At 38.2% G+C, this 27,020-nt stretch overlaps 1 protein-coding gene and 1 pseudogene across 1 annotated transcript; one reads left to right on the forward strand and one right to left on the reverse strand.

Moving 5' to 3' along the window:
- LOC119536993 overlaps nt 1-27,020 on the forward strand; it is a 299,931-nt pseudogene that overhangs the window by 204,206 nt on the left and 68,705 nt on the right.
- Nucleotides 6,150-7,097, reverse strand: LOC119537612 (olfactory receptor 10A4). Its single transcript, XM_037840146.1, has one exon. It carries the CDS (start codon nt 7,095-7,097, stop codon nt 6,150-6,152), a length of 948 nt encoding a protein of 315 aa, XP_037696074.1.

The raw sequence follows: 27,020 nt of genomic DNA on the forward strand, positions 1-27,020 counted from the left end.
AATATATACAGTATACATATAAAAATATGCAAGTAGGTATACAAATACATACTTTACCTAAACAAATGAGTGTTACTGAGTTCCAGTAAAATCTTATGGACACTGAAATTTGAACTTCCTAAAATTTTCAGGTGCTATGAAATATTATTTTTCTGAGTTTATTATCCATTTAAGAAAATGTAAGTATCATTTTTTTAGCTTTAGGACCTAAAAAAACAGGTTATGGGATGAATTTGGCCCTTAGGGTGTAGTTTGCTGGCCCCACTCTAAACCGTTGCACATGGTATCATGTCTGCCTACACATGCCCCATCCTCCACTGGCTGAATTCTTCCTTCTTATCTTAAAAACTCAGCTCTGTCTCACCTGTGATATCTCTAAATAGGGTTAGTTAACTTTTGGATTTTCCTGTACATTTTTAAAAATACTTTAATTTTTCAGTGTCTATTGAGTGTCTGTTTACACCTTAATTTCTCATGCTATGTTGTACTTTCTGTCAGAGTAGGAACCTTCATATTCAGCACACTGCCTTTCCAGAATGATCTGTTAATATGTATTTTTGTATGAATGACTGGACGAATAAATACTTAAATTTTACAAAGATCTTTCTTCCTGGAGGGTTCATTGGCCACTGGTGTTCCTTTTTCTTTCAGTCAGGATTGTCAGCCAGATCCCATATTTACCACACCCTTCTACTGAAATCACTTACACTAGAAGCTCCTTTTCATGACAGATGTTGGAGTGTGGTGCTGGTGGAGAATGATGGAAGGAGGAGGGAGGGGAGATGAAAGGGCCTGCTGTGTTTCCCACAGAACATCTGGAACTACAGGGGAAGAAGAGATGGCACTGAGGTGGTGGTCCTCGGACTCCTTTCAGGCCCTCCACACCTTCCACAGGAACATCCCTTTGCCAATCGTGTGACTTACCATCATCAGGAATAGGCCCTGCTGTCGTAGGCCTTCCACACCAATAGTGTTGCCCCAGAGAGGTCGTGTCCCTTGATGTCCTCTGCCCTACAAATGTTCCACTGAAGCAAGTTTTCCCTGAGTTACTTGGTGGAAAATCAAGTACTGAAGGAAGATATATGACCTGGTGGGGGACCAGGGCCAGGAAGTTTTATGACTCAGAAAGCTTTTTAGAGGGTAAAAACCTGGGTAATCTCAGTATTCTTTGGCCTCAGTTCCACTTACCCTATGACACAGGCAGGGTCAACTGAGGCCCAGGGAAGAGAGGAACTGGAGGGATCTTCCCAGTGCGGGTGTAGGGATAGAATTAGGTGTCCTGCCAGATGGTGCCCAATCCTTGTCCAGTTGAGCCAGTGAACCTGGAGGGGCCCCTGGCTGATCTGACCCTTGGTGAGGAGTCTTACCTGAGCCCAGCAGGGAGATGTGCCTTTCTCAGCTCTGCTTGTCACCCTGTGCTTTGTGCGTGCCCTGAGTAGTTGAAGAGCCCTGGCTCTGTTGTCAGAAGAGCCAGAAGAGGGACAAGGGAAGTCATTCTTCCTGTCCTGGGTGACCTGTTAATGCCTGAAGCTGTGGCCTCCCACTTCTGCCTTCTCTGTTTCAGACGCGGTGAGCTCACTGTATAGGTTGGCCTTGCTCCAGGTCCTAACGGTAGTAGGAGATTTATTCCCGGGTGTGCCTCCATTGTCCTCAGGAGCAGTCACAGGGCTGGCACTTATATTTTCCCCTAGGTATTCCTGGGCCCACGTTGGTGCCTCTTCCTTCCCTTCCTCATGGGAAACTGACATTTCTTGAATCTTATGTTCTTTGGGGCCCTGATCGATGTCAAATACCAACAGAATGAAGTTCAAAAATTAAAACATATTTGAGGATGTTACATTGTATAGAGAAAAGCACAAACGATTTGTAGTGTAAGTGATTAAATTTAATCCCAGTGCTGAAACTACTGATTTGTGATTTTTAACATTTTTGTTTGTTCAGCTGTATAGTTTTGGTTTGCATATTTCCTAGCCAAAGTTAATAGTGCTTGTTTTACAGGGCTGGTATGTTGAGAAGGGATACATTAATATTGATGTTAATATATTACAACGTATATTAATATATCATATTTATAATATATTAATATAGCCTATCATAGAGGCAAAAATCATTCTTTATATCAGCAAGAATATGTTGAGTGATTGCTGTATGTCAGGCACTGTTCTAGGTCCTGAGCAACAGAAGTGAGCAAAACAGAGAAATACCCTGTTCTCATATAGCTTGTGTTTTCATAGGAGAAACCAGGCATTGGACAAATAAATAAAGTACACAAGACTGAGTAACTTCTGTTGACAAAATCCAGGAGAGGAGAAAAACAAAACTGCTGAGAAAAGTAGTCAACCCAGACATTAATTAATATAGGATGTTTTTTTAGTCTACTCTTTGGTCGTTAAGGAATATATGTGGGCAAACCATGTAATCCCCACCCAAAGTTGACCAAATTGAAGCCTTCAGATTTTGAACCAGCTAGTGAATATAGAAGATAGAGAATGTGATTCAGGCAGCTAGTGAATATGGAAGATAGAGAATGTGATTCAGGCTTTAAGAAGCATGCAATTTTAGAGGTAGGAAAGAATATAGTTTTTTTTAATTGTAACACAATTTTTAACAACCATAGCATGGAAAACTTACCTTAATTCCATCAACATGGAACCAAATAAAAAATGTGGTTTTCCATATCATGGAATATTGAACAACTGTGAATATATATTAATATGAAGTAAATGCCCAGACATTTTAATGTGAAAAAGCAAAAGCAAGGACAAGGGCATTATATATACATTGTGCAAACAACAAATATGTTATAGAAAAGTATTGTACACACAGAATATAAAATATATAACTATACCTTTTCTAAAATTTCAAAAAGAAATTGATTATAGTTATTGCCTTTGGAACAGGGAAGTGGGAGACCAGAGGTCAGCAATGAGAGGGAAATCTTTTTATTTTATATTATTTTTTGAGAATTAATTTTTATCATGTGCACTTACTGCACTTTTAATAAATGAGACAGATATCTGAAATGAAATAACCTTCCATTCTGCTTACTATCCCATTAATTTCAAGTGTCATGATATGAAGAAGATATTAAAATTATTCCATATCAAGTATTAGAGAGATGGGGAGAGAAAGGGGTGCAAGTGAATTGGTTTGGAGAGATGTCATCAAGATGGTGGAGTGAGATGCTTCAGGGTTCCATATCCCCACTGAATTTTTGAACAAGCACAGCTGGCAGAACCATCTTTCTCAGTGCTCCAGAAAATATTTAAAGGGTTGTAGTAACTGGGCAAGTGCTGAATAAAGAAAAAAGCAACTTAAAAATGGTAGGAAAACCTCTGGCTTTGCTGGCTCTTCCTCCATCCCTCTCCCCTCTCCAGCTTGGTGTGGTTTCAGTGCACACTCCCACTGTGGGTCCTGGGTCCTGGTTCCCAAGGGAGCAGAGTAACCTATATGTGCATATTAAGGCAAATGTATGCCTGTGCTAATCTATCTGATGACAAATTTCAATCTACTTAAATTCTTGAGACTTGTTTTCTGACATAACCTTTGGTTTCTCCTGGAGAATGATCCATGAGCAGTTAAGAAGAATGTATATCTTGCTGTTTTGGGGTGCAATGTTCTGAATATGTCTGTTAGGTCTAATTTTTTTCAAAATCATTTTATTCAAGTTCTCTGTTTCCTTATTGATCTTCAGTCAAGATATGCTATCCATTGATGAAAGTGGTGCACTGAAGTCTCCATCTATTATTGTAGAGACGTCTAGTTCTCCTTTAAGTTTTGCTAGTGTTTGCCTCATGTATTATTGGTTAAGTGCATAAATATTTATGATTGTTATTTCCTCTTGGAGGGCAAATTCTGGGAGGAGGATCACCCCGGATAGGACTTTTGCAAGTCAGTACTTGTCTGCCAAAACAGAGACAGAGACCCACTAAGAGGCCACAGACCAGCTCAAAAGAGCCTTGGGGAAAGTGTCAGAAAAGAAGCCAGGAGCATTTTTGATGGCTCCCCTATGGTCTGCTTTCTTTGCCTACCCAGGATATGGCACCCTTCAGCAACCTATTCACAGCAGCCCCAGAGAGGCACCTCATCTTTAAACCTCCAGCACTTCCATCCCGTCAGAGTGGGGTTGAAACAATGTCTGCTGCCACCTTTGCCCAGGGTTGGTTGAAACAGTAGCTCAGAGCCAGACCCAGTGATCTGAATTTGCTAATGAAACCCACATTCAATGTTCAACCATGTCCTCAGTATTCCCTTATCATTCACTTTTCAAAGAATCTGCAATGAGTTAATCTCTCTCACTCTCGATATTGGTCATCTGTGTCTTCTTTATACATTCCTGTTCAGTTTGGCTCCAGGTTTATCAATTCTACTGCACTTCTCACAGAACCAGTTTTTCAATTCATTGTTTTCTCTACTGATTTTCTGTTTTCTATTTCACTGAGTTCCACATGGTTAATTATTTCTTTATTCTGATTAATTTGTTCTTATTTTTTCTAGTTTCTTTAGGTGTAAGCTGAGGTCATTGATTTGAAATCTTTTTTCTTTTCAGTGCTAGTGTCATCCCACAAACTCTGACATCTTGCTCTTTCACTTTAATTCAGCCCAACATACTTTCTAATTTCCTTTTTAAATTCTTCTTTACCCATGGATTATTTAGAAACGTGTTATTTCACTTCCAAAAATTGGGGGATTTTGTGGAAATTTTTCTATTCGTTTCTAATTTAATTCCATGTGCTTATATAATATATTTTATATGACTTGAATCCTTTTATATTTATTGAGACAAGTTTATGGCCTAGAATATTGATCTTGGTAAATATTCTACACTAATTCTTAAATTATTACCCTTCTGGGATCTCAACAGAGAGCCAGAGATTGTCTACAAGCATTAAAATCCAACCTCTAGCAAGACTCAGTTACTAAATGTTTATCTCAGATTTTTTAAACTTTCATTTTAGTAACATTTGTAAAACTCAGAATTTCCCATCTTAACCTCTCATGTGCTACTTTCTTTTGAGCTTCTTAGAGTCTTTCCTTATGCGTAAACTAGTTAGGATTTGTCAAAAAACTCATAAGGATATTGCATAAAGATTTTGGATTTAATTCTCTGTGGTTCCCTCATCATTATTATTTTGACCCTCAATTCCAAGAGGCTCTGCAACCACAACTTCTAATTTACATCTTCTTATTCCAGAGAGGCTGCTACTCAGGATATCCTAAAACTCACTTTTCCCCTGTTAGAGAATTGGCAGATGTGCTTATGGAGAACAAAAGGCAGAGTGTCCTTCCCTCCCACCTTTCTCCCCCAGAATGGTGTTGTTGGTCTCTTAAGATTTAAAACACCTATTTTGTGTGTTTTGTTAATATTTTATAGCTGTGTGGCTGTTTTGTGGGAGTTGGCAGGAATAGAGGTGCTGACATTAAGAATTTCTTTAAAGTTCTTCAGGTGATTCTGAGCCACAGTTGAAAAACATTTGACTCTATCAATGTGATAGAGGGGCAAGGTGATTTCAAATAAGGTTGGGACAATGGATAGGGGCTAGCACATGTTGGGCATGTAGATTTAGTAAAAGTTTCAGAATTTATTCTGTTATGGGAAGCTTTGGAAAGTTTTTGAGCAAGGGAGTGACAGGATCTGACGACATATTGAAAAGTCTACTCAGGATCCTCTGTGGAAAATGGATCTTAGGACAGTGAGAATGAAGTAGGAAATCTGCCAGGAGGCTACTACAATAATCAAGGTAAGGAATGATTGTCACTTGTCTAGGATGGTAGCAGTGCAGATGGAGAAAAGTTGGATATAGTGTATATTTTTGCAACAAAATTTGATAGGCTTGGTGTTAAGTTGAATGTGAGGGATGAGGGATAGCAGATAAATGAGGATGGCTCCTAGAGCTTTTACTTGAGCTACTGAATAAATGGTAATATTATTTGCTGATAAATGGAAGAGGGGGATATGAGCAAGTTTTATGGATCTCCTTTAGGACAAATTAAATTTGAGATGACTACTTGACATGCATGTTGGGGTGTGAAAAATGAATTGGATACACTGTTGAACCTGGAAAGAAAAGGACCGAAAACTCATTTTGCAATTCATTTTTATTTCCTTTAATCATTGCACTCTACCCTGTACTTTCCATCTAAGACTGTTATAATTTCAGAGAGCCCAGGATCTTATGTACAGCCCTCCTCAGTGCAGCCTTTACTTCATTATTCCTTAAGCTGTAGATGATGGGATTCAACATGGGTGTCACCACTGTGTAGGAAAGTGACAGCAACTTCTTGCTTTCAGGAGAGGTGCTGGACCGGGGCCGGAAGTACATGAGGATGGCAGTGCTGTAGAAGAGGGACACAACCAGGAGGTGGGAGGTACATGTGGAGAAGGCCTTTTGTTTCCCCTTGGCTGAAGGCATTCTAAAGATAGCAGAGAGGATGCGGACATAGGACCCCAGGATCAGCAAGAAAGGGAAGAGGATGAATAAGACTGTAGCTGTCAGACTTTCCAGTTCAAGCAGAGAAGTATCAGAACAGACCAATGCAATGACAGGGGGGATGTCACAGAAGAAGTGGTTCACCCTGTTGGGGCCACAAAATTGGAAGCTGAAAATCCATGTTGTTTGCACAGTGGCAACTGGAATCCCTGAGAACCAGGAGGCAACTGCCAGCTGGGCACAGGCTCTGTGGCCCATGATGACTGGGTAGCGCAGAGGGTTGCAGATGGCTACATAGCGGTCATATGCCATGGTGGCCAGGAGACAGCACTCAGCAGCCCCACAGAAGAAGGAGAAATACATCTGAGTAGCACAGCCAAGGAAGGAGATGGCTGTGTCATGCATGATCAGGGTCCCCAGCAGCTTGGGCACAATGACCAAGTTGAAACCTATCTCCAGGAAGGACAAGTTTCTGAGGAAGAAGTACATTGGACTCTGAAGGGCAGAGTCAGCTGTGGTGACCAGGATGATGAGGACATTGCCCATTAGGGTAACCAGGTAAATGGTCAAAAAAAGGAGAAACAGTAGAGCCTGTAGTTCAGGCGACAGGGCTGAGAAGCTCACAAGAACAAACTCATGGACAATTGTCCAGTTTCCCCACGGCATTCTTCTGCCCAGGATTTCACTGGACTTTCAAGCCTCCAGAAGGTAGAAGTTTCCATAGGTTATTTTTACCTGTATTATACCTTACAAAGGGAATCTCCACAGTCCCATTCTTCACTTTTCTTATTCTAGTTGTTGATGATCAAACAACTGTACTCTCCAAAATGTAAAAAAAAACATAAAACAACAAATCTAACCATTGGGCTCACAGCTTGTTTTGAAGAACACTTTTTTTTTTAATTACTGAATTAAGACACATCATATATATATGTATTTATAGGACTTGCTCTATAGGAAATGGTCACAGTTACATATTCACTTTCGTCTCCTATCCTATTGCTCTATAACTGTCAGTGGTACTAAAAAAGAAGCCAGACCCAAGCATTTCTGAAGAGAGAGGTTTGATGCACAATGAAAGGTGGTGAGGTCACACAGAGTATCCTTTCTGCAAAATGAAAGGGTGGGAAGGAAAAAATCATGGAAAATGAACAAACAACAACAAGATGTTTCCTGAGGAGGAGACCTGAATGTGTCCCAATCTTGAGAAGCCCATTCTCAGGAAGATTTCAGTAGGTTGAAATAATCACTGTTTCCAAATTCAGAAAATTGAATTCTGAACAGGAAAACACACAATAGAGAACATGAGATTTATCTTGATCCCAGGTCCAACTATTCTCCACATGGCTGTATGTGATTAGGCAAAGGAAACACAGACTCAAGATAGTCTCTGAATCATAGAGAGAATCTAGACATGTTAAGCATAAAATCCTTCATTAACTTCTTTGGTTCACTTGTGTAGGATACACTCTTGACTCTTAAGAAATTCAGAGCTGAAGTTTTACATGTTAATAAAGTTGAACTCAAATATGCAAGTGTGACTAATGAGGTTAAATACTCTGAAAAAGAAGCAGAAAGTTTCTTCATTCCATCAACAACTCAGCTTCAAAAATTGCGACACTGAAGTTCTTTCTGATGACTGTAAAATTAAATGGAAGAACAAATCCAAAGCATTTAGCATGGTGTCTGGCACATTGTAAATTATCAATAAATGCTAGATGTTACTATCATTACAAGATAGCACTTGAACTGCCTTATCATAAAGACCACTTCTTATCCAGACAATTGCCCAAAGTCTCTGTTGCCCCTGCTATTCAGTCTCTAAGACAAAAGAATCACGAACTTAATAAAATAAATATTTATTATCATATATGTGCTAGGCGCTGTTGTAGATTCTGGGGATGATACATCAGTAAACAAAACACAAATCTCTGCCCTCAGAGGACTCACCTCGTAGGGAAGACAGATAATAAGAAAGTCAAACATACAGTTTGTTAGATGGAGTGATGGAAAAGAACAAGGCAGCAGAGAAGGAGGTAGACATTTGGGGTGTGGGGAGTGTCCGGAAAGGCTTCAGGGAGAAGGTGATATTTGAGCAGAGGTCTGAGCAGGTACTGGAGGAGAAGTCAGGGTGGTGAATTAAGGAGGGAGATAAAGAGCAAAGAAGGGAGGAAATTGTTAAAGTTGCTGACACCTATTCATTTTTAAAAACTCAACCAGGACATCATTTCTTCTACGAAAATATCTTTATCAGTTATATTCATAGTAAGAACTGACATTTATTGAGCACTAAATGAGTGCCAGACAGTATTCTAAGTGTTTTCCATGTATCTTTTTAATTCTCACAGCAACCTGAAGATATAGGTGCTATTATCCCCATTTTACACCCGAGGCACAGAGCAGTTGAGCACTTTCCCCGAGGTTACGCACCTAGCAAGAGTTGGCATCAGGATATACATGCTGGGAAGCCTGACTCCAGGGTATGGATTTACCATCAGGCAGCAGTTCCTTCTACTCTCTCAGTCCCGGCCCACAGGTGAGGGCAAGCAGGGCTTTTTGTGATAGGGTGGTAGTAAGAGATCAAAAAGCCAGACAATTTCTAAAGATGAGCAAGAAGTTTCAGTGTTTTAGCAACACTGGAGATCTGGGATAGTAATTCATAATCCTTATATGGAATAACCATTAATTTATGCCTCTGTCTCATACTCTAGATGGTATATCCTTGAGAGTAGAAATTGTGTCATTTGATTTTTATCCCAATGCCTAGCGAGGTAGATGCTGTATATATTGTTATTGAATGAATAATGAAGAAAATGTGATAATCAGAGAAATATGTAAATATAAAGAGATAATTTAGGCACAGTGATCCCCATTCATAAGGAATTTAGACACAAAAAATATCATATAGCCTCATTCATTATTCAGATTTAAGGAGTGATAAGAGTTATAAATTTCACTCATCTTCCTCTACTTCAAGCCTCTTCCTTGTGTCTACCATATTTCAGTAAATGGCACCACCCAGTTGTTGAATCCAGAAACTGGGATATAATGCTTTAATCCACCCCCCAAATTTGTTTATTCTTCCTCCTAAATATTGATTCAGTGTCACCTTCTCCTTACCTGCCACCACTGTCTTTAATTTCTGACTCTTATTTTCTCTGATCTGGAATATTGTAGGAACCTGCTTCTAGTTTATTCTCTTCAAACCATTCACCATTTTGGAGAAATCTTTCAGTCGCAACTCTGAATAAGCCACTTACATGCTTACCACCTTTCAAATACTTCCTGTTGCCCCTGGAATAAAGTACAAACTCCTTAACAGGGTCCTTTTCCCTCCTCTCTGCTTATTTTCTTTGTCCAGCTTCAAATCTCCTACACAAACAATGGTCCAGTCACACTAAAATACTCTGCTGGTCCTTTCATACATAATGTTCTCTCACACCTCCTCGCATTTGCCTATTCAATTCCCTAGTTAAAAACAAATCCCTGCAACTCTACCTTCGTAGTCTGAGTTGAAACATTAACTTCTTTGTGAAGTTTCCCTGTCTTCTCCTGGCAGAATCAAGGACTATCCTTTCTCTCTCTATAGCACACTGTGCTAACCTGTGTTTGGGCACTTTTATAATTGTGTATATGAGCTTCTATATATGTGCATCTGTTTTCACTGTGTAATTGTTAACATCATGAGGACAAATCTGTCAGCTCATCGTTGTCTCTTTTCACCTAGCAGAGTGCTTAACTCTATGTGCTTGGTAATTAATGTAGCCTAATGTTTAATTATTTTCACTGGAGTTTGATGACCCTTTTGAATCTGTAGTTGAGCCTATGGTCAGGTAAGATCTCTGAGTGATGTTGTTGATTTTTTATTAAATAGGTGATGCATTAGGTTTCCACTTTGAAGATGTATTTATTTTACTTAAAGTTTTTGCTGTATTCTGTCTAGCCTGAAAAGATAGCATTAAAGCTTTATTATAATAGATTTTCATCACTGATTGTGCCATGGAGGTCCTCTGTTCTCCAATATTTAATCAAAATGTTTCCTAGGACAGACCCAAACCTTGAAGCACATAACTTAAGCCAACTCCCAATTCTATACTTCCTGGGCAAATTTGTTCATCCTATTACAAAGCCATCTATTTTTTACGATCAATGACCTTAAATCATTTCAGACATGGGTTGAATATAAATTAACACAGTTATATGTAATGTCATCTGGAGCACATCTCTTTAGTGTAGCAATAGTAATCTCCTGAAAGAGTTCATCTAATGCCTTAGTGAAAAGCAGATAAACCATAGAGACACTCATTCCTTAATCGAGATCTAATGTCAACTTTCTTGAAAGCCTTTTCTGAACCAACCCCCCCACCCCCGCCACCCGCCATCACCCTCAGGGTGAAGTTAATTACTCTTTCCCTTGTGTTCCTTGTAATGTTTAAAAGCCCTTATTTTAACGGTGGGTTTGTATCATAATTAGTTATATATATACGGCCTCTCCTGCAAAGTATGCACTCCTTGAGGACCCAAACCAAGTCTTATTCATCATTGTATCCCCATTACATTGCCTGGCACCTAGTAAGCAACAACAAAATGTTTGTATAATTACTAATTAACATTTATTTTAATAAATTGGCCCAATATAGGAATATTTGTCTCAAAAAGTTATTGGGATTAATTGTCATGAAATTCCTAATGATAATGAATCACAATTATTTGTTTAAGTGTTTGTAAAAATCCTTTTCAGAGTGTTCTAAATTATTGTCTGGTGAAAGATACGGAAATAAGTGTAGAAAGAAAAAGTGCTATACAAACGTGATTTCTTATTGTCATTATTATTATTATTATTATTATTGCCTTTAGAACAGTTTCAATAGCTTCAAAAACTTTACCTAAAGCAGTGTTTCATAGATAGAGAGCAATCCAATGAAGAGTAACCAAAACCCATGAGCGTTGTATCACAGGATAATATCTCTACTGAGGAATCTGATAATGAGAACGCTGACTCCTCTCTATGCTGCTCTCATATACCACCTGATGTTTTCTGTTCTGATAGTAAAAAATCAGTTATTCCTTCTGATATACAAGCATATTTCACAGAACGTTTACCTAAAAACACTCCAGTACAATTTCCAAATGATAAAAAGTGGAAAGGCCTTACTATAATAACTAGATCAGATGATTCAGACTCTTCAAGTCCCATATTAGAAAATTATACTGAAGGAGAAGCTAAACAGTTAAAAGAACTGTGAATATTTTCAAGAAAGCAGAAAGACCCTCTCACCCTTCTTAGAAATAGACAACATGTAATTCACCTGGTCCTCTGTGAAAACAGATGGGCTGCAGCTGTTACTTTAACCATAGAGAAGCCGTAAATAATGTAATTAGGTTGAATACAGTCCTAATCAAATGTATATTTATCAATATGATGTAATGCCTAAACTAATCATAGAATAAAATGAAAAAAACTATATTAACAAGTTAGAGACAAGTAATAGTAATCTCTTTTTTAATTTTTAGTCTTTACACATGTAAAATTCTGTTATATTGCTCTTATGTAAATGATAGCTTAATTAGTGAAAATATTATCAGTAGAGTTTTATGGGCATTGAAGGCTAAGTCTCTGATAATGTGAATACCTTCCTTTGATCTTGAACCACTCATGGATTGAGATACTTCGCTTTGTAAGACATTCATGTTCATCAAACAGAATTTAATGTTAAAATATGAATTGATTGAATGTAAACCAAAAAGTGCTATAAATTCTCTGTAACTGAGACAAGGAGGAGCTCTCTGATCTCATGTCCAGGTGCATCTGAAGGAGTGGGGGCTCCCAGGCTTGGTAACATTTCAATTAATTTTTACATTATAAACGTGTTCCTTTTACCTTAAGTGCTCCTTTAGTAAAAATGTGTTAAAGGTGAATTCTGTCTTGAGTGCTATTTACTATTAAACTATTATCGGTCCCTATACTCTTCATTGAGTGGGAGGTTTCTTGAAAGAAGCCCAAACGCATTGAATCACAACCTGATTAGCTTCAGGCCTTTTCTAAGAAGATCATAGGTTTGAGGTGTAGATACTAACCCCTGACAGTTGAAACCAGAGGAAAACTGCAGCACAGCATAGTTTATAAATTTCCTAAAGACACACAAACAGATGACACCATATAGAACACTGACCAACCTGTAAAAAAGGCTAGGAAGTAAAGGTTCTCAGGCCCAAAGTTCAGAAATTATAAAAGAAAATCTCTGCATGTTCAATTACTGAAGATGAGGGATTTCACATATGCCTAACAGCAGCTTTTTCAACTTTTAAAGCAAGGGAACCCCTTCACTTCTTTTTTCCAAACCAAATCTTACAAGTAGTCCCAATACTTAGATCCAGTAACTCTGACCAAGGGACAGGGACTCACAACTTTCACCTTTCTCTATCCCCTGAAATGGCCCTTCATGTATTTCCTTAGGTTGCAAGAAACACAGTATGAAAACATGATTCAGAACTTTTCATCTGCCTCCTTCCCGGAGTCATAAATCCATCTTCCCCCTCTCCTTTATATTTCCTTCCTCTGTTCAATCATCCCATCTTTTTCTCTTTAATATTTCTCATCATTCTGTTCTCTTTCTAATTTGTTATTTCTTCTTTCCCCTACTAGGTAGAGGGGAATTTGCTGGGAATATTTTGGAGAATTGACTTTCCTGTAACTGTGAGTGTAGCTATGTTGAAAAGGTCTTATCGATGCAGCATAATTCAGTTACTGTTCTACTGCTGGGATAGGAAAGCACAAAGCCTGTGATAAGTGTGGTTGTCCATGTAGCGCTCAAGAAAGGAAGAGAGGGATCCTTAGTTGGAAGGGTCAGGTGGATTAAGTCACAGGAAAATGTAGACGAGGTTGAAGTTGCCTGCTCAGCTCATCTCTGTCAGCAGGAAGAACTAGCTAACATAAGAAATTTTGTGAAACAACCATACCCATAATAGTCTGAGGCCACATAATTAAAATGTCAAGAGCACCAGACTTCAGAGTCATAGTTCTTAAAGTCCTGTTTATTATTTTTTACCTTTGAGACATCGAGCTAGTGGCATGACTTTTTCTGAGTTGTGGTTTTCTCAACTGGAGAATGTTGATGATAATAATAAATGTCCTACCCCCCTTTCTGGGTGGTTGTGAGAAGGAAATGAGCCAATATATGTGCACTTCAAACATTCTGAAGTACAATACATGTATTATTATCATTCCTTTCTGTCCTTTCGCAGCATCTCTTATTTGTCAAGCCCCGTAAAACTCCACGTTCTTTATTTGAGACTCTTTATCTCCTTTCTTATCTCTCAGAAATGTGTCAAGGCAGACACTTTTTTGGGGATGACCCATCATCCTCTTTCCAGGAATTTCAAGCCTGTTCCCTGATCTCACCCTTTACTCACCTTCTGTGAGTGACACTTGCCTGAATCACATTCCAGAGAATCTCTGGCCTTCATCAGTCACCTCAGGGAAACCTTAGGTTAGGGCTGAATGAATGATGCCAGAGGAATCCTAAATTATGTCTTTATCGGTGCAAGTCATCCCAGAGAAGCCCTGGGCTGTGTCCATGTGGGTCATTCCAAAGACTCTGTGGGCCAGGTTGTCTTGTTCCACATAGCTGTGGAGCCTGTGTTACATTCTCAAAAACACCTTTAACTTGGGGCTGTGTCTGCACCCCAGGTAAATTCTGGGCTATGGCTGGGTTGGTCCCTGTAAAGAAGTTCTAGGCTGGGCTTGTGTTAATCACTCTAGAGAATTCCTGGCTGCATCTAGGGACCGCTTCAGTCCCTGCTGTTGATGTAGGAAAATGATTCCCCCAACGCTTCCTCTTCCTGGTGTAAAGTGAAAGATTCACTTTCTGACAGGTGTGAGTTTTGGAGCGATCCCTGGGTGCAAAAATTCATGCAGGTTCTGTACTCCCGTAATTGGAGAAAAATCTTTATTGCAGCTCCATCTTCTCCTGCACACGGGAGGGTTTAAGAACAAAGGGACAGAACTCAGTGTTACGTCAGTTTAGAGGTTAGAATAGCATGACCGTCATCTTTTCCACTTCCCTTACTGGATTATAATGGGTCTGGTTCTCAGGAATGACTCTGACCTTGACCTAGGAACAGTTTTCAGCCATGAGGAAGGGAACCCATGAATTCTTGTCTGGACCAAGTGGAGAATATTAATGGAAACCATAGCGGTTGGTTGGGGATGGCTATTGGTTGGGAAGCTGTTAATACCACTTTCAGATTAGGAGATGAAGTCTGACTGATTGTCTCAAAATTCAGACTTTCTGGAATGAGAATTGAAGTGAAGTCCGTGCCTTGGGATAAAATTTCTCCTAGGTGGTTAAATTTTCTTACAGAGACCTCTGAACTTATTTTCACACAGTCCTTATGAAACAAACTTGTGATTGCATGTTTCTCCCTGAAAGCAGTAAGATATCTGACTTGTTCATTATTGTTTTCTTTGTACCTAGCATGTTGCCCACACACATGTGCTTCCATTTGTCCACAAGACATATTTAAAATGCTGACCTTCCTTTTCTCTTGCCATATATATAACTTGAGATTTTTCATTTTTGTTGATGAGGATGGAACATTCCTTGTACACTCTGCTCTATGGAAATGACCCATGTTCTTAACAAGTAATTATAGAGAAGTAGATGCAATGGACATAAAAGAAGAGCTATTTATTGTTCCCCTTGATAACCTTCTCTTTGTTTAGTATATAATATAAATCCCTGATACTTCCCATGCTTACTTGGGATAGCATCAGAAGGTAGTTTGAGAGTAATAATGTTTACTTGACTTCTCTCTGCCATTCTTCCTTCCTCCATCCTCTTTCTCTTCCTTTTCTAGCATTTGGAGGAGGAGCAATTGTAGTACATATTTCAGTGGCCAATGAAGAAATTCTAAAAATACATTTTTAATGTTCATTCATTTTCAACAAATATTTATTGGATGTCTAATATGTACCGAAAACTGGTGATTCAGTAGTAAAATTAGTATATTGTCCTTGACCTTATGGAGCACGCAATTAAGATGGGAAGGTGAACATCAAAGAACCTTTCATTTAAAAATGTGAGATTAAAACTTATTAATACATATCTAGAAGAAAATGCTGAAGAAATGATGAAGAAAAAATGCTATTGTTGCACCACCAAGTTTCTTCCCCAGATACAAACTGATGAGCTTGAAAGACTTGGATAATAATTTATAAAGTTATTCAAAGAAAGAAATGCCAAAGGGAGTGCCACAGGGTGATAGGAAAAGACAGAAGAGCGAGGTTTTGAGAAGAGTGTACAAATGGAGGCTATCAGGAAGGGTGCAAGCATGTAGTCTGAAAGCACCTAGTCTAATCTAGGTGCATAAATATTTATGATTGTTATGTCTTCTTGATGAATTGTCCATTTTAAAATACATACTGTCCTTCTTTGTCCCTTTTAATTGTTTTACATTTGAAGTCTACTTCATCTATTACTCTAGCTACTCCCGCTGTATTATGGTGGTTGGTGTGAAATAGCTTTTTCCAACCATTTACTTTTAACCTATTTTGTCCCTCTTGTCTAAAGTGAGTCTCTTGTGGACAGTATATAGATGGGTCCTGTTTTTAAAACCATATGCCAGTCTATGTCTTTTTATTGGGGAGTTTAATCCATTAACATTACTGTAAGGGCAGTACTTTCTTCTACCATTTTGTCTTTTTTATTTTATATGTCATATCTTATTTTCTTCTCTCTCTCCTTTTACCCTTCATGATAGTCTTCATTTCTACACTCTTCTCCAAAACTCTCTCTCCTGTCTTTTCCTATCAGCCTGCAGCACTCCCTTTAGTATTTCTTGTAGAGCAGTTCTATTGTTCACAAACTCTCTCAGAGTCTGTTTATCTGAAAATGTTTTAAACTCTCCCTCATTTTTGAAGGACAGGTTTGCTGGATATAGAATTCTTGGTTGGCAGTTTTTCTCTTTTCAATATCTTAAATATATCATGCCACTGCCTTCACTCCTCCATGGTTTCTGTTGAGAAATCCATGCATAGTCCTATCGAGCTTCCCTTGTAGGTGATGGATTGCTTTTCTCTTGCTGTTTTCAGAATTCCTCTCTTTGTCTTTGACATTGGACATTCCGTTCAGAAAGTCTCTTGGAGTAGGTCTATTTGGATCTACTCTGTTTGGGGTATGCTGTACTTCTTGAAACTCTAAGTTTATGTCTTTCAACACAGTTGGGAAATTTCAATGATTACTTTTTCTATTACTCTTTCTGCCCCCTTTCCTTTCTCTTCTACTTCTGGGGATAACCATAACATGTATACTTGTCTGTTTTATTTTGTCATTCAGTTCCCTAAGACCCTGCTCATGTTTTTCCATTCTTTTCCACATCTGTTCTTTTGTGTGTATGTTTTCAGATGGAAAGTATTCTAGTTCACTTACCCTTTCTTCTGCCTCTTCAAACATGCTGTTGTACATCTCCATTTTGTTTTTCATCTCTTCTGTTGTGCCTTTCATTCCCATAAGTTCTGCCATTTGTTTTTTCAAGCTTACAAATTCTTCCTTATGGTCACCCAGTGTCTTCTTTATATCCTTCATGTCTTTTGCCACGTTTCCCTTCAGATTACTAATTTGAATTAGATGATTTGTTTGAACATCTTTAATTCATTATTTCAACAGCTATATCTCAGATGAAGTATTTGATTGTTCCTTTGGCTTGTCCATATTTTTGTGTTTCCTGGTATGACTTGTGATCTTTTGCTGTCTAGGCTTCTGATTTCCTTGATTACTTTATTCTAGAAGTCATTTTCATCTTATCTAGGGTTTTCTTGTTGGTTGGCTTTCTTCTCTATGTGTTTTTGGTGTTCAGTTCAACTTATTCTTGACCTCTAGCATAGCTTCTGTTTCATTGATCAGAACTTTTTAGCTCTTGTTTTCTAGTTCTTGCCTGCCTCTGTGTAACCTTTTTATTCAGGGTATGATTGACCCCAATCATTTTTTCCCAATCCAGGCATGCCCAGGTCTCTGGATGAGGGTGTAATCTGTATCTTGTTTCCCTGCGAATGAGACCCAGAAGGCTGTCAGACCCTCCTGTGAAACCTTTAGTCTCTGTGCTTTTCCTATCCTGTCCAGCAGGTTTCTTTTGTCAGCCTGCAGCTCCCCAGCAGCGAAAGAGATGCAGTGCCTCTAATTCTCAGCAGCCCCTTTCTCTGCCAGGGCTGTTTCTGTTTTCCAGCCCCAGAAATCTGAGTTCTCTGAGGGAGGGCTGTCACTTGAGCTGGGACCTCCCCCCATTCCTTTATGGAATTATCTTTCCCACTTGTCTCATTGCTTTGCCTGTCATGCCTGTCTTAGCTCTACCCTTGCCTGGGTCCAGCTGCGAACTGAAACTATATGAGGCTTTCTCTAATGAACTACTTAGAATAGTTTTATAAAAAGAATACAAGCTAAAAAAAAAAAAAAAAAAGGAAAAATAAAAATAAGGCAAAGCAATTCCTTTTCAGAGCCTTTCCCCAGCTTCCAAGTTTTGTCAATCAAGAGTGGAGTAGTTGGTGCCCAGCTCTGTGCACAACCCTTCTTGCAGCATAGCCCCTTTCCAGTACTCTAAGCTCAGCTGACTCCAAAAGCCTCTGTCTTATTCTTTTTATTTTATTTCTGCACATGTGGAACAGAAAAAGGCTAAGATGGACAAATTTACAAAACTTTGTGAAAATGCAAAAATGTTTTAAAGCCTATGGTTTTTCACTGTAATATTCACCATCAGGTACTTAAGGGAAATATTTGACTCTACTATTTGTTATTGAATCAGTAATGTCCACAGTGAACTTCATGCACTTTTCTGGACATAACTATTCCATGTAACCTTCAGTTGGAAAGTCATTAGTGTGTAATGTAATGACTTGTTAAAAGCAAATTTCAAAAAAAGACCCTAAAAGAATTGTATAGATGACTTCCAAATGATGAATATGCTCAATTAGAATCTTTACTTGTGAAGTGACAACAGAATTTGGCAAGCAGTATCTCTGTGAAAAACCGTATCAAAATGAAATACATAAAATCTCATTTTGGATCTGATTTAACAGAAAGACATTTGCAATCAATGTTGATGGAAAGGAACACTAACTTTGAGCAATAAGTGAAATATCTTCACCCCCCAAAAGATTCCATTTCCTCATCAGGAGACATGTATTACAAAAAACTTATTCTCACATAGCATTATTATGTTTAAATTTCATCACTAAGAATTTGTGAAAAAACTGTTTTTCCTTGTTATATAATTATCTTTGTAATATTGTTAATTTTGCTTCTTGGTCCGCAAAGTCTAAAATATACCATCTGTCCCTTTATAGAAAAAGTTTGCTGAACACTGCTTTTATCTAATATACTATGCATCATTTTGCTTTTGCCCTATTCCGTTTTGTAGAACTGCTGTTTGCTCAGAATTATTGCCACAACATCATTGCTGCATCTATTCTAAATTTTATCAGATTTGTCCTGTACTTGCAGTTGTTTGTAATGGAGGTAGTGGGGTATGAGTCTGGAAGCAGTGAGAACAGTGAGAAAGTTCTTACAATAATAATTCCAAATTAAAGGACTAGGCCAACATCAGTGGCAATGGAAATGTAAATTGAGACCAAGAGATGAGAGTAAGAAGCTTGTTATCGGGGAAGAATTAACAGAATGTAGAGTCTGCTTAAAAAACATGTGTGCTAGCAATTATGAAATTGGTGGCACTATAATAAAGTACACTGAGTGATATTTGTCATTTTGTAATTGTATGTTTACTTCTCTGACTCACTTACTGGTTCAGCACCAACTAAACAGCAGCACCTTCTTCACCATTGTACCTTAGGGCTCAGCCTGGTTAATGCTCAGTGACAGAATATAAGAATAAATCAAATGCAAATCAAACAAAAAGAGTAGTAAATAACAAAAAAAAATTGTCTAGATTTGGTGATTGGAGGAATGAATGTTTCGTTCTAAATCTTGGGTTCAGAATGTCATCGAGTGTGTGCATACCACACAGGGGTTGTCTTCTGGTCTGCCCGAGACCCACAGCTGACCAGGTCTGTGCAGTCCCAAGAGACTCTGATCCTTGATCCGTGCTCTGCAAGGTCAGATCTGGCTTATGGGCTAACCAGAGCCTTGGCTTATGGGCTAACCAGAGCCTTGGGTGCTCAGGTAGACCTCTCCCGTATTCTGTTGACTTGCAGTTCCGTCATTCATATTTTGATAAGTTGTGCCCAAAGTGCCTTCACACATTACATTATGGGTCATGTAAGTTGTTCACAGCTGCGGGCTACAGCAAGTGTTTACCCCTTTTGATTGCGATTGTCTGTCTCAGTGCATGCAAACAAGCCCTCAGAAACAACATGAGCTCATCAGTAGTGGGGGGAGTATATTCACCGTCTTTTAGTGGGCATTTTCGGTGGTAATAATTCTGGTGGGCTTTTTGGATTAACTTTTGGTGGGCCTTTGTGAAAAACATGTTTACAAGCAAAAGAGCATGTTTGATAGGAAATTGTTTATCAAAGTCAAACATGTGTTATGTGTTACTCTTATTACAGAGAATGAGGCATCTTTCATAAAATGTATTTCTTACATTACAGTTTTGGATCAATACTAGAGATGATGATTTCAGGAATTAATCATTCTTTTACTCATTTATTCATTACCCCACCGTGTAGGCAACAGGGACACTGCCAGGGTCAGGAATGCAAACATGAATGAAAGGCTCTCCTTACCCTCAGGAGATAGATATACATGTAAATATAATTACATTGTCTTAAACTCTTTAACATTAATATGCCTAAGATAGTATTTTTATACAAAGGTGGATGAATTAAGCTCTGCTTAGAGTAATCAGGGAGAGTTTCTAGAAGGAAAAACATTAAAAGTCTTTTCGAAAGAATAGACTTGGAGTTGAGTGATAGCTAGAAGTGAACTTAGTATGGGAAAGAGGTAGCAAGAGGGAGGAATTTTAGGCAGAAGAACTGTGAAAGGTATAAAGGCATCATAATTTTCTACCATTTAGTGAATACTAACTCTATGCCAAGTAACATTTTTATTCAAAGAATAAAAGTGACTTTGTAATCTCTTTTAAGGATCCCAAAGAAATTCTTCATTACACAATAGATCAAATAATTTCCATTTAAATTGTTCTCATGCTGTTTTTGTTTTGTTTTCTTCTTACTCTCTAAGGATTCTTTCAATCTTCCATAAACCTGTTAAACTGCATTCTATTTTCCCTTAAAATCTTTCAGCTTCTACCATGTATTTTAAAGAAGTTATATGTGATTTAAAAGAATGTGATAATTTGGATTCAGACCTGGATTCAAATCCTACCTCTGACAGTTAAATAGTTTTAACTTTGGAGAAGTCACTTACTCTTTGGAAGCCAGAGTCCTATTTTATAAATTGTGACAGTACCTGGGAGGATTAAATGATACTTTATTAAAAATATGTAACTCATCTTTGCCTGACAATAACTGTTAATTATTTAATTTACCCAGCTCCCTGGGACAAGGGGAGCTTACACAGATTTCTTGTGGTATAATTAGTAGCAAACATCTGTCAGATCTTCTACCTCAATTTACAAGAAAGCTAAGACTAAAAGGGTCACAGGCTCCACAAGTGGGAGTGTTTGGCTAATGTTATTTGATTTGCCCTTTGGTGTCCCTGCTGCCTCAGAACACTTGGTTTTAACAATTTCATAGTAAATTTCACTCTTCTCACTTAATCTTTAATCAACCCCATGACATAAGCATTATAGCCCCTTTTACAGATGAGGACACAGGAAGACATTTAGAGTAATTTACATGAGCTTGCATAGCTGGCAAGTAGCAGATACAGGATTTGAACACACCTCTTTCAGACTCCAAATTGTTGAGTGAATAAAAAGACTACGTTAGAGAAACTACAAAAACATTGTGTAGGAAACTAAATACGTTCAGTATATCTACAGCTGAATAATTAAGAGAAGGGTAAGATTGAAATTTTAGAGATAAGTTAGAGCTGAACTATAAAGGGGCCTGTATGACCTGCTGAAGGCAATAGTTTTATTCTAAAAATGAGGATGAATCATAAAGATTTTTAACATGGTGTCTATGTTTAGAAAGAACTCTGGCCAGTATTGAGAATGGATGGGATGAGGTGTGTAAGTTTGGAATATGGCTGACAGTAGAGAGACAGTCAGGAAGCTTTAGCAAGGATCCTGGTGGGTGAAATGAGTCCATACCAAAGTTTCATCTCCACAGGAGTGATTTGAAGACTTGTGGGAATGGATAGCGTCTCTAAGCAATGGTCCACAGGGTGAAGAAAAGAGGGCAGTGACTGAACTCCCAGGACAAGTGTAGGTTAAAAGGACTTGGAAAATAACAGAAAAAATATGCACTTGCACATGTAGGGAATAACAAATAATCCAGGGTTATGGAAGACAAGATGATATAAAGTTTCAAGGGCAAGCATCAAAAACAAAAAAAACAGCCTGAAGTGTGTTTGATTTTTTCAGAATCTCTCTAGATCAAAGGCTGATCCAAGCTGGGAGCATTTGACTCTGTTGTAACTTCCTTCAACCCCAAGGCCCTGGCCCCTCTGGGTCCCTATCTTCAGAATGATGGTCTCTGAGAGCTCAGGGTCCCTGGAGACATGGGAGTAAAATTCTGGCTGAGAAGAGTTAACTTTTTCTGTCTTTAATGCAGCTACACTTGGCCTAAGCTCTTTATTCACTGACTTCTCTCCCCGGCCTCCTCAGCCTCCTCATGCTTGGGGCTGCAGACCATCCAGTATTAATGAGCAGTCAAGGATTGTGACCTCATTAAAAAGTTGTTAACGAGGCACACTGCTGTTCAGGGACGCACTTGACTGAAGCTCCCGTGTCCTCTCCTGGGCCTGGGGGAAAGCCTAGGTGAACAGATGGATCAGATCTGGGGAGAGGCCTAATGAACTCAGGCTGCAGAGCCACATCTCCTAAAGAACTCAGCCTGGCAAGCAGGCCAGCTTTGAAGCTCAAGTTCCTGCTGGCCTGGGCATGATGAAGAAGGTGAGGTCCAGAGCAGTGTGATTTCCTCTGAGCAGTCAGCTCTGCTGACCTATTTTGATGGAGGATTTCAATTTCTGATATTTAGAGATGGTTTGTGTTGCACTGATTTTGGTCTCATGATTTCTTAATTGCCCAATTGCAAAAGTCTTCTAATTTGTCTGTACCTTGTAGACTGTGCCCCCTTGCCATCATTCTTCACACTTTCCAGGACAGTCTTCCCAAAGCACACACAGGGGATTGTTTCTGCATGCTTGAAACATTTATTGGATCTACATAATTCAAAAAATAAAATTTAAACTTCTCAGGACATAAGACTCCTCCCCACCTTCCCTCCATCTTCTCTCCCATGTTATCACTTCCACCATTATTACCACAGCCATCACCATCATCATCCTCATGGTTATTACCATCCTGATTAACATTAAAAATAGTACTTATTAGCCAACCTGGCAGTGTTTTACATATACCAGTTCATTTAAACCTTACAACATGCAATGAAGGAGGTGTTATGATTATCTCTGTTTTATAGATGACACACTGAAGCAAGAGATGCTATGTCACTTGCCCAGTGTCTCAGAGCTACTACGTGGCAGTGTCAGGATTACAACCCAGGTATTTTGACTGCAGAGTTTGTTCTTACCCATCAAGCTAAACATTATGAAGATTGTTTACTTCCACAGTGTCTCTCCAATGCTCTTCACTGAAAAAGTATCAGTGCCAGCTGGCAAACGAACAGCATTTAAAGGGCCAAGATCCACTTTCTCAGAGCAAGCGAAAGGCAAATTTGGAGCTGAGAGGCAATAGATTAATAAATAGCACAATAATGAATGGATAAATAAATTGTGTCTATCCATAAAGTCTAATACTACTCAGCAACCAAAAGGGCAAACTTATGATACAAACAATATGTATAAAATTCAAAAGCTAAATGAATGAGGTCAGACAAAATAGACTACTTAATGTGTGATTCCATGTAAACGGAGTTCTATTAAAGACAATGTTATAGTGATAGAAAGCAGGTTAGTGTTTGCCAAGGGTTGTCCAGGGGTTAAGCAATAGAATTGACTTCAAAAAGAAAGGAGAAAAATTTGGGAGTTGATGCAAGGTTTTATATCATGAATGTGGAGGTGATTAGATGATTGTGTATTTAAAATTAGCAATTTTATTATATGCAAATTTTCTCAAATAATGCAAAAAGTCACTTTTATGGACTATTTTAATGACGTATATTTCCCAATGTAAAGCCTCTGACGTCACCACTGAGAAAGTGCAAGTTTGGTCACCTCTGCAGTCATCCTGGGATTTTTAGCAGGGGTTTCTTTGAATGTCTCATTCCCTATTCCCTCACTTATCAACCATGTTTGGCATTACACCTAGCTGTTAGCCTCCATTAATTTCCTGTTGTTTGCTGTTTTGAATTATGCAGCAACATAGAGACTGTGATTTGACTTTTCTTGTAACTCCATGACCTCTTTTTGTATTGTTTTTATGAAATATCAAATGAGATTTTTATTTTAGTTTTATATAGTTTTATGAATTGAATCATATTCCCCACAAAAGGCATGTTCAGGTCCCAACCCCCATGGGTATGAACTTATTTGTAAGTAGGGCCTTTGAAGACGTTATTAGTTATGGTGTGCCCAAACTAAATTAGAGTGGGTCTCAATCCAATAAGGCTGAAGTCCTATAAGCAAAGAAAATTGGACACAGTGAGAAGCCACAAGGAGCAGCCAGAAGCTTTAAGTCAGTGTATATTAGTGAGGATTCTCCAGGGAAACAGAATCAACAGGAGATATCTGTAAAAATGAGATTTATGAAAGTGTCTCATGCAACTGTGGAGATACATGAGTCCAAATTCTGTAGGACAGGCTGTGAGTTGGCAACTCCAAGGTCTTCAGTGAACTTCCCAGGAGAGGTTGGCTAGCTGAAGAAGAAATGAAAGTTCTCTTCTCCATTAAAAGTCTTCAACTGAGTGAATTAAATACATCTGATTGGATTCTCTCATTACGAAAGACTCTCCCTTAGTTGATCGTAGAGTTGATCAGCCATGATGATTTAATAAACCAGCCTTCTGGTTTATTAACCAGCCAGGAAATGTCCTTGCAGTAATGGCTAGGCCTGTGTTTGCTTAATCAGACAACTGGCACTATCACCTGGCCAATTTGACACATGAACCCAGCTATCATGCAGTGGAACCCAGAACGGAGAGGAGAAGATGCTGTCGTGTGCATTGCAATGTGTTGGAAAAGCCAAGGAATCCCAAGATTGCCAACCCACCAGAAGAAGATACTATCCCTGGAGGAAGCAAGCCTTCTAACCTATGAAACTGTGAACCAATACATCCTTGTCCTTAAGCTAACCAACTCATCTTATGTTGTTTGTATGTTATTTGTCTAGAAAACAAAACCATATACATCAAAATGAGTTACAAAGGGTGGTACTTTCCAATTTATCTAAACCTATTAGATTCTCCTGGCCTTCACTAATTTTAACTTAAACACTATATTCCTAATGATATGTACTATTTTCCTTTACTCAAAATGTAAAGGAAGTAGATCATGGTCTTCTCAGGGGCACTAAATATAAGGTGCTTTATCTGGAATCATATAATTTCCTACCCCAATGCCAGAATTTTCCAGGCTTTGATAAAAGATAGTACTCTGCTTTTTAAATTTCTGCATGAAATTTTTTATTACTTGCTAATGGACAATTAGTGCTGTTTTTTAAATCTTGTAAGATTATTTTTTATCCTTAAAATGATTTTTAATTTTAGTTAAATTTCCCTGGCATCATTAATTATTATAAGATCAACCATCATCTCTATAACTTGACATTCCTTTTCTGGTCTAGACTATGTGATTTTTAAAATGTTATATGTAGCCATTAGATTATTTGTTATCTGAATCATCTGTGTGCTTACTTTCTCCCATTATACTTTATCAATTGAAATTCTGAGAGAGTTATCTTATTTCTTCTCTAGAGTGCATTTTCTCTCTACTTTTATTGCTAAATATTTGATTATTATATTTATTTTAATGTTTAAAATTTTGTTTTTAAGTGTTTAAAACATTCAGATGGTAGAGAAGATAGTCTGATAACTCTGTCCACAAACCAGATTATAAAAATTGAACATTAAAAGCCTTAAGTAATTATATTTGGAGTTATGTTACTTATTTTAATTGCACCTTAGGAATATATGTCTATTTACTATTAGAAGAGTAGCATTCAAGAAGGAAAATGGAATGAGCTTCAACTGAATAGATATCTTCATATAATGAGAGGGACAGAAAAAGGCTATGGTTTTCCTGGTCATCCATTGGGCAGTGAACCAGAAGAAATAATAAATAAATTGTCAAAACTGAGAGTAGCAGAAAATTTCTTTGGTAAACTAATGGATTGGGCAACATCTTTAAGTAAATTTTTCCAATAATGCCAAAAAATAATGGGGATTCTATTTTTATTGGGTGTATGAGTAAATGATCAACTAGAGAGAACTAGTAGGAAATATATATTAAAACATTTATGGCAAGGAATTGGCTGAAATGGTTATGAAGGCTGGAAGTCAGGGCCAAAATTCATAGAGCAGGATGTTAGGAAGGGCAGGCTGGAACATTTGGCACAAGCCACAGCTTCTATCCAAACACAGAATTTCTTGTTTCTCAGGGAAGCCTGGGTTTTGCTCGTAAAGCCTTTCAATTGATTGAGTCTGTCTCACCCAGAATATCTAGGATAATCTCCCTTTCTTAAAGCCAATTGATTATGGACTTTACTCACATCTATAAAATACCTTCATAGGAACACCTAAGTTAGTGTTTGGTTGAATAACTGGGGACTATAGACTAGCCCAGTTGTAAACATAAAACTGACCATCACAGTCCACCCCTTGTCAACTGAGTATTCATACACATCTTAAAGCACACTTCACTCCAAATAAACATAATAACAAAGTCATAATTCCCCCTAACATGATACAACTATCCTAAAAACAACTGAAAACATGCTCTTTCCCCACAAGAAGATGAAAAGTTCTTGGGTGATGTTCATTCTTCTCCTTTGATACTTTGATATTCTCTAGCTTAAATAATGTTTTGTGGAGTTAATTATTCTTAATACCTCTTATGCTAGATGATAAGGGGGAAAGAGAGGTAATAGAACAGAACATTTGGTAAATATACACATGCAGACATATTCACAACAAAATAAGGAATAAAAACTCAAAGCTATTACAGTCATTTTTGCCACTGGTCACGTGGTCTTAGCCAGTATTTATAACTACCTTCTTCCACTACCTATTCCACATTTTCTTTTGCCCTCAGAAAGCACCTCAGAGGATTGTGGTTCTTTGCCTAGTGGGATGAACCATACTCTTATTCCTGAAGTTTACAACAATCCCTGCCTGAATTTGGTTGTTGTAGTTTTCCATTGACTATAATCACAGTCATGGTAGCACTAAGACACATCCTAAAGGAGCTCCGACATTCCTCACATAGTCCTCCTTACCTCCCTTTTGCAGTACGAACCCAATTTCCCCTTGATAATCAGGATCAAATCACCTGGTGG

The sequence above is a fragment of the Choloepus didactylus genome, chromosome 6 (genome assembly GCF_015220235.1).
Source record: "Choloepus didactylus isolate mChoDid1 chromosome 6, mChoDid1.pri, whole genome shotgun sequence".
Classification (NCBI taxonomy): domain Eukaryota; kingdom Metazoa; phylum Chordata; class Mammalia; order Pilosa; family Megalonychidae; genus Choloepus; species Choloepus didactylus.

Coding starts and splice junctions, on each gene's coding strand:
- LOC119537612 (XM_037840146.1), bottom strand. CDS start 7,097: ATGCCGTGGGGAAACTGGACAATTGTCCATGAGTTTGTTCTTGTGAGC.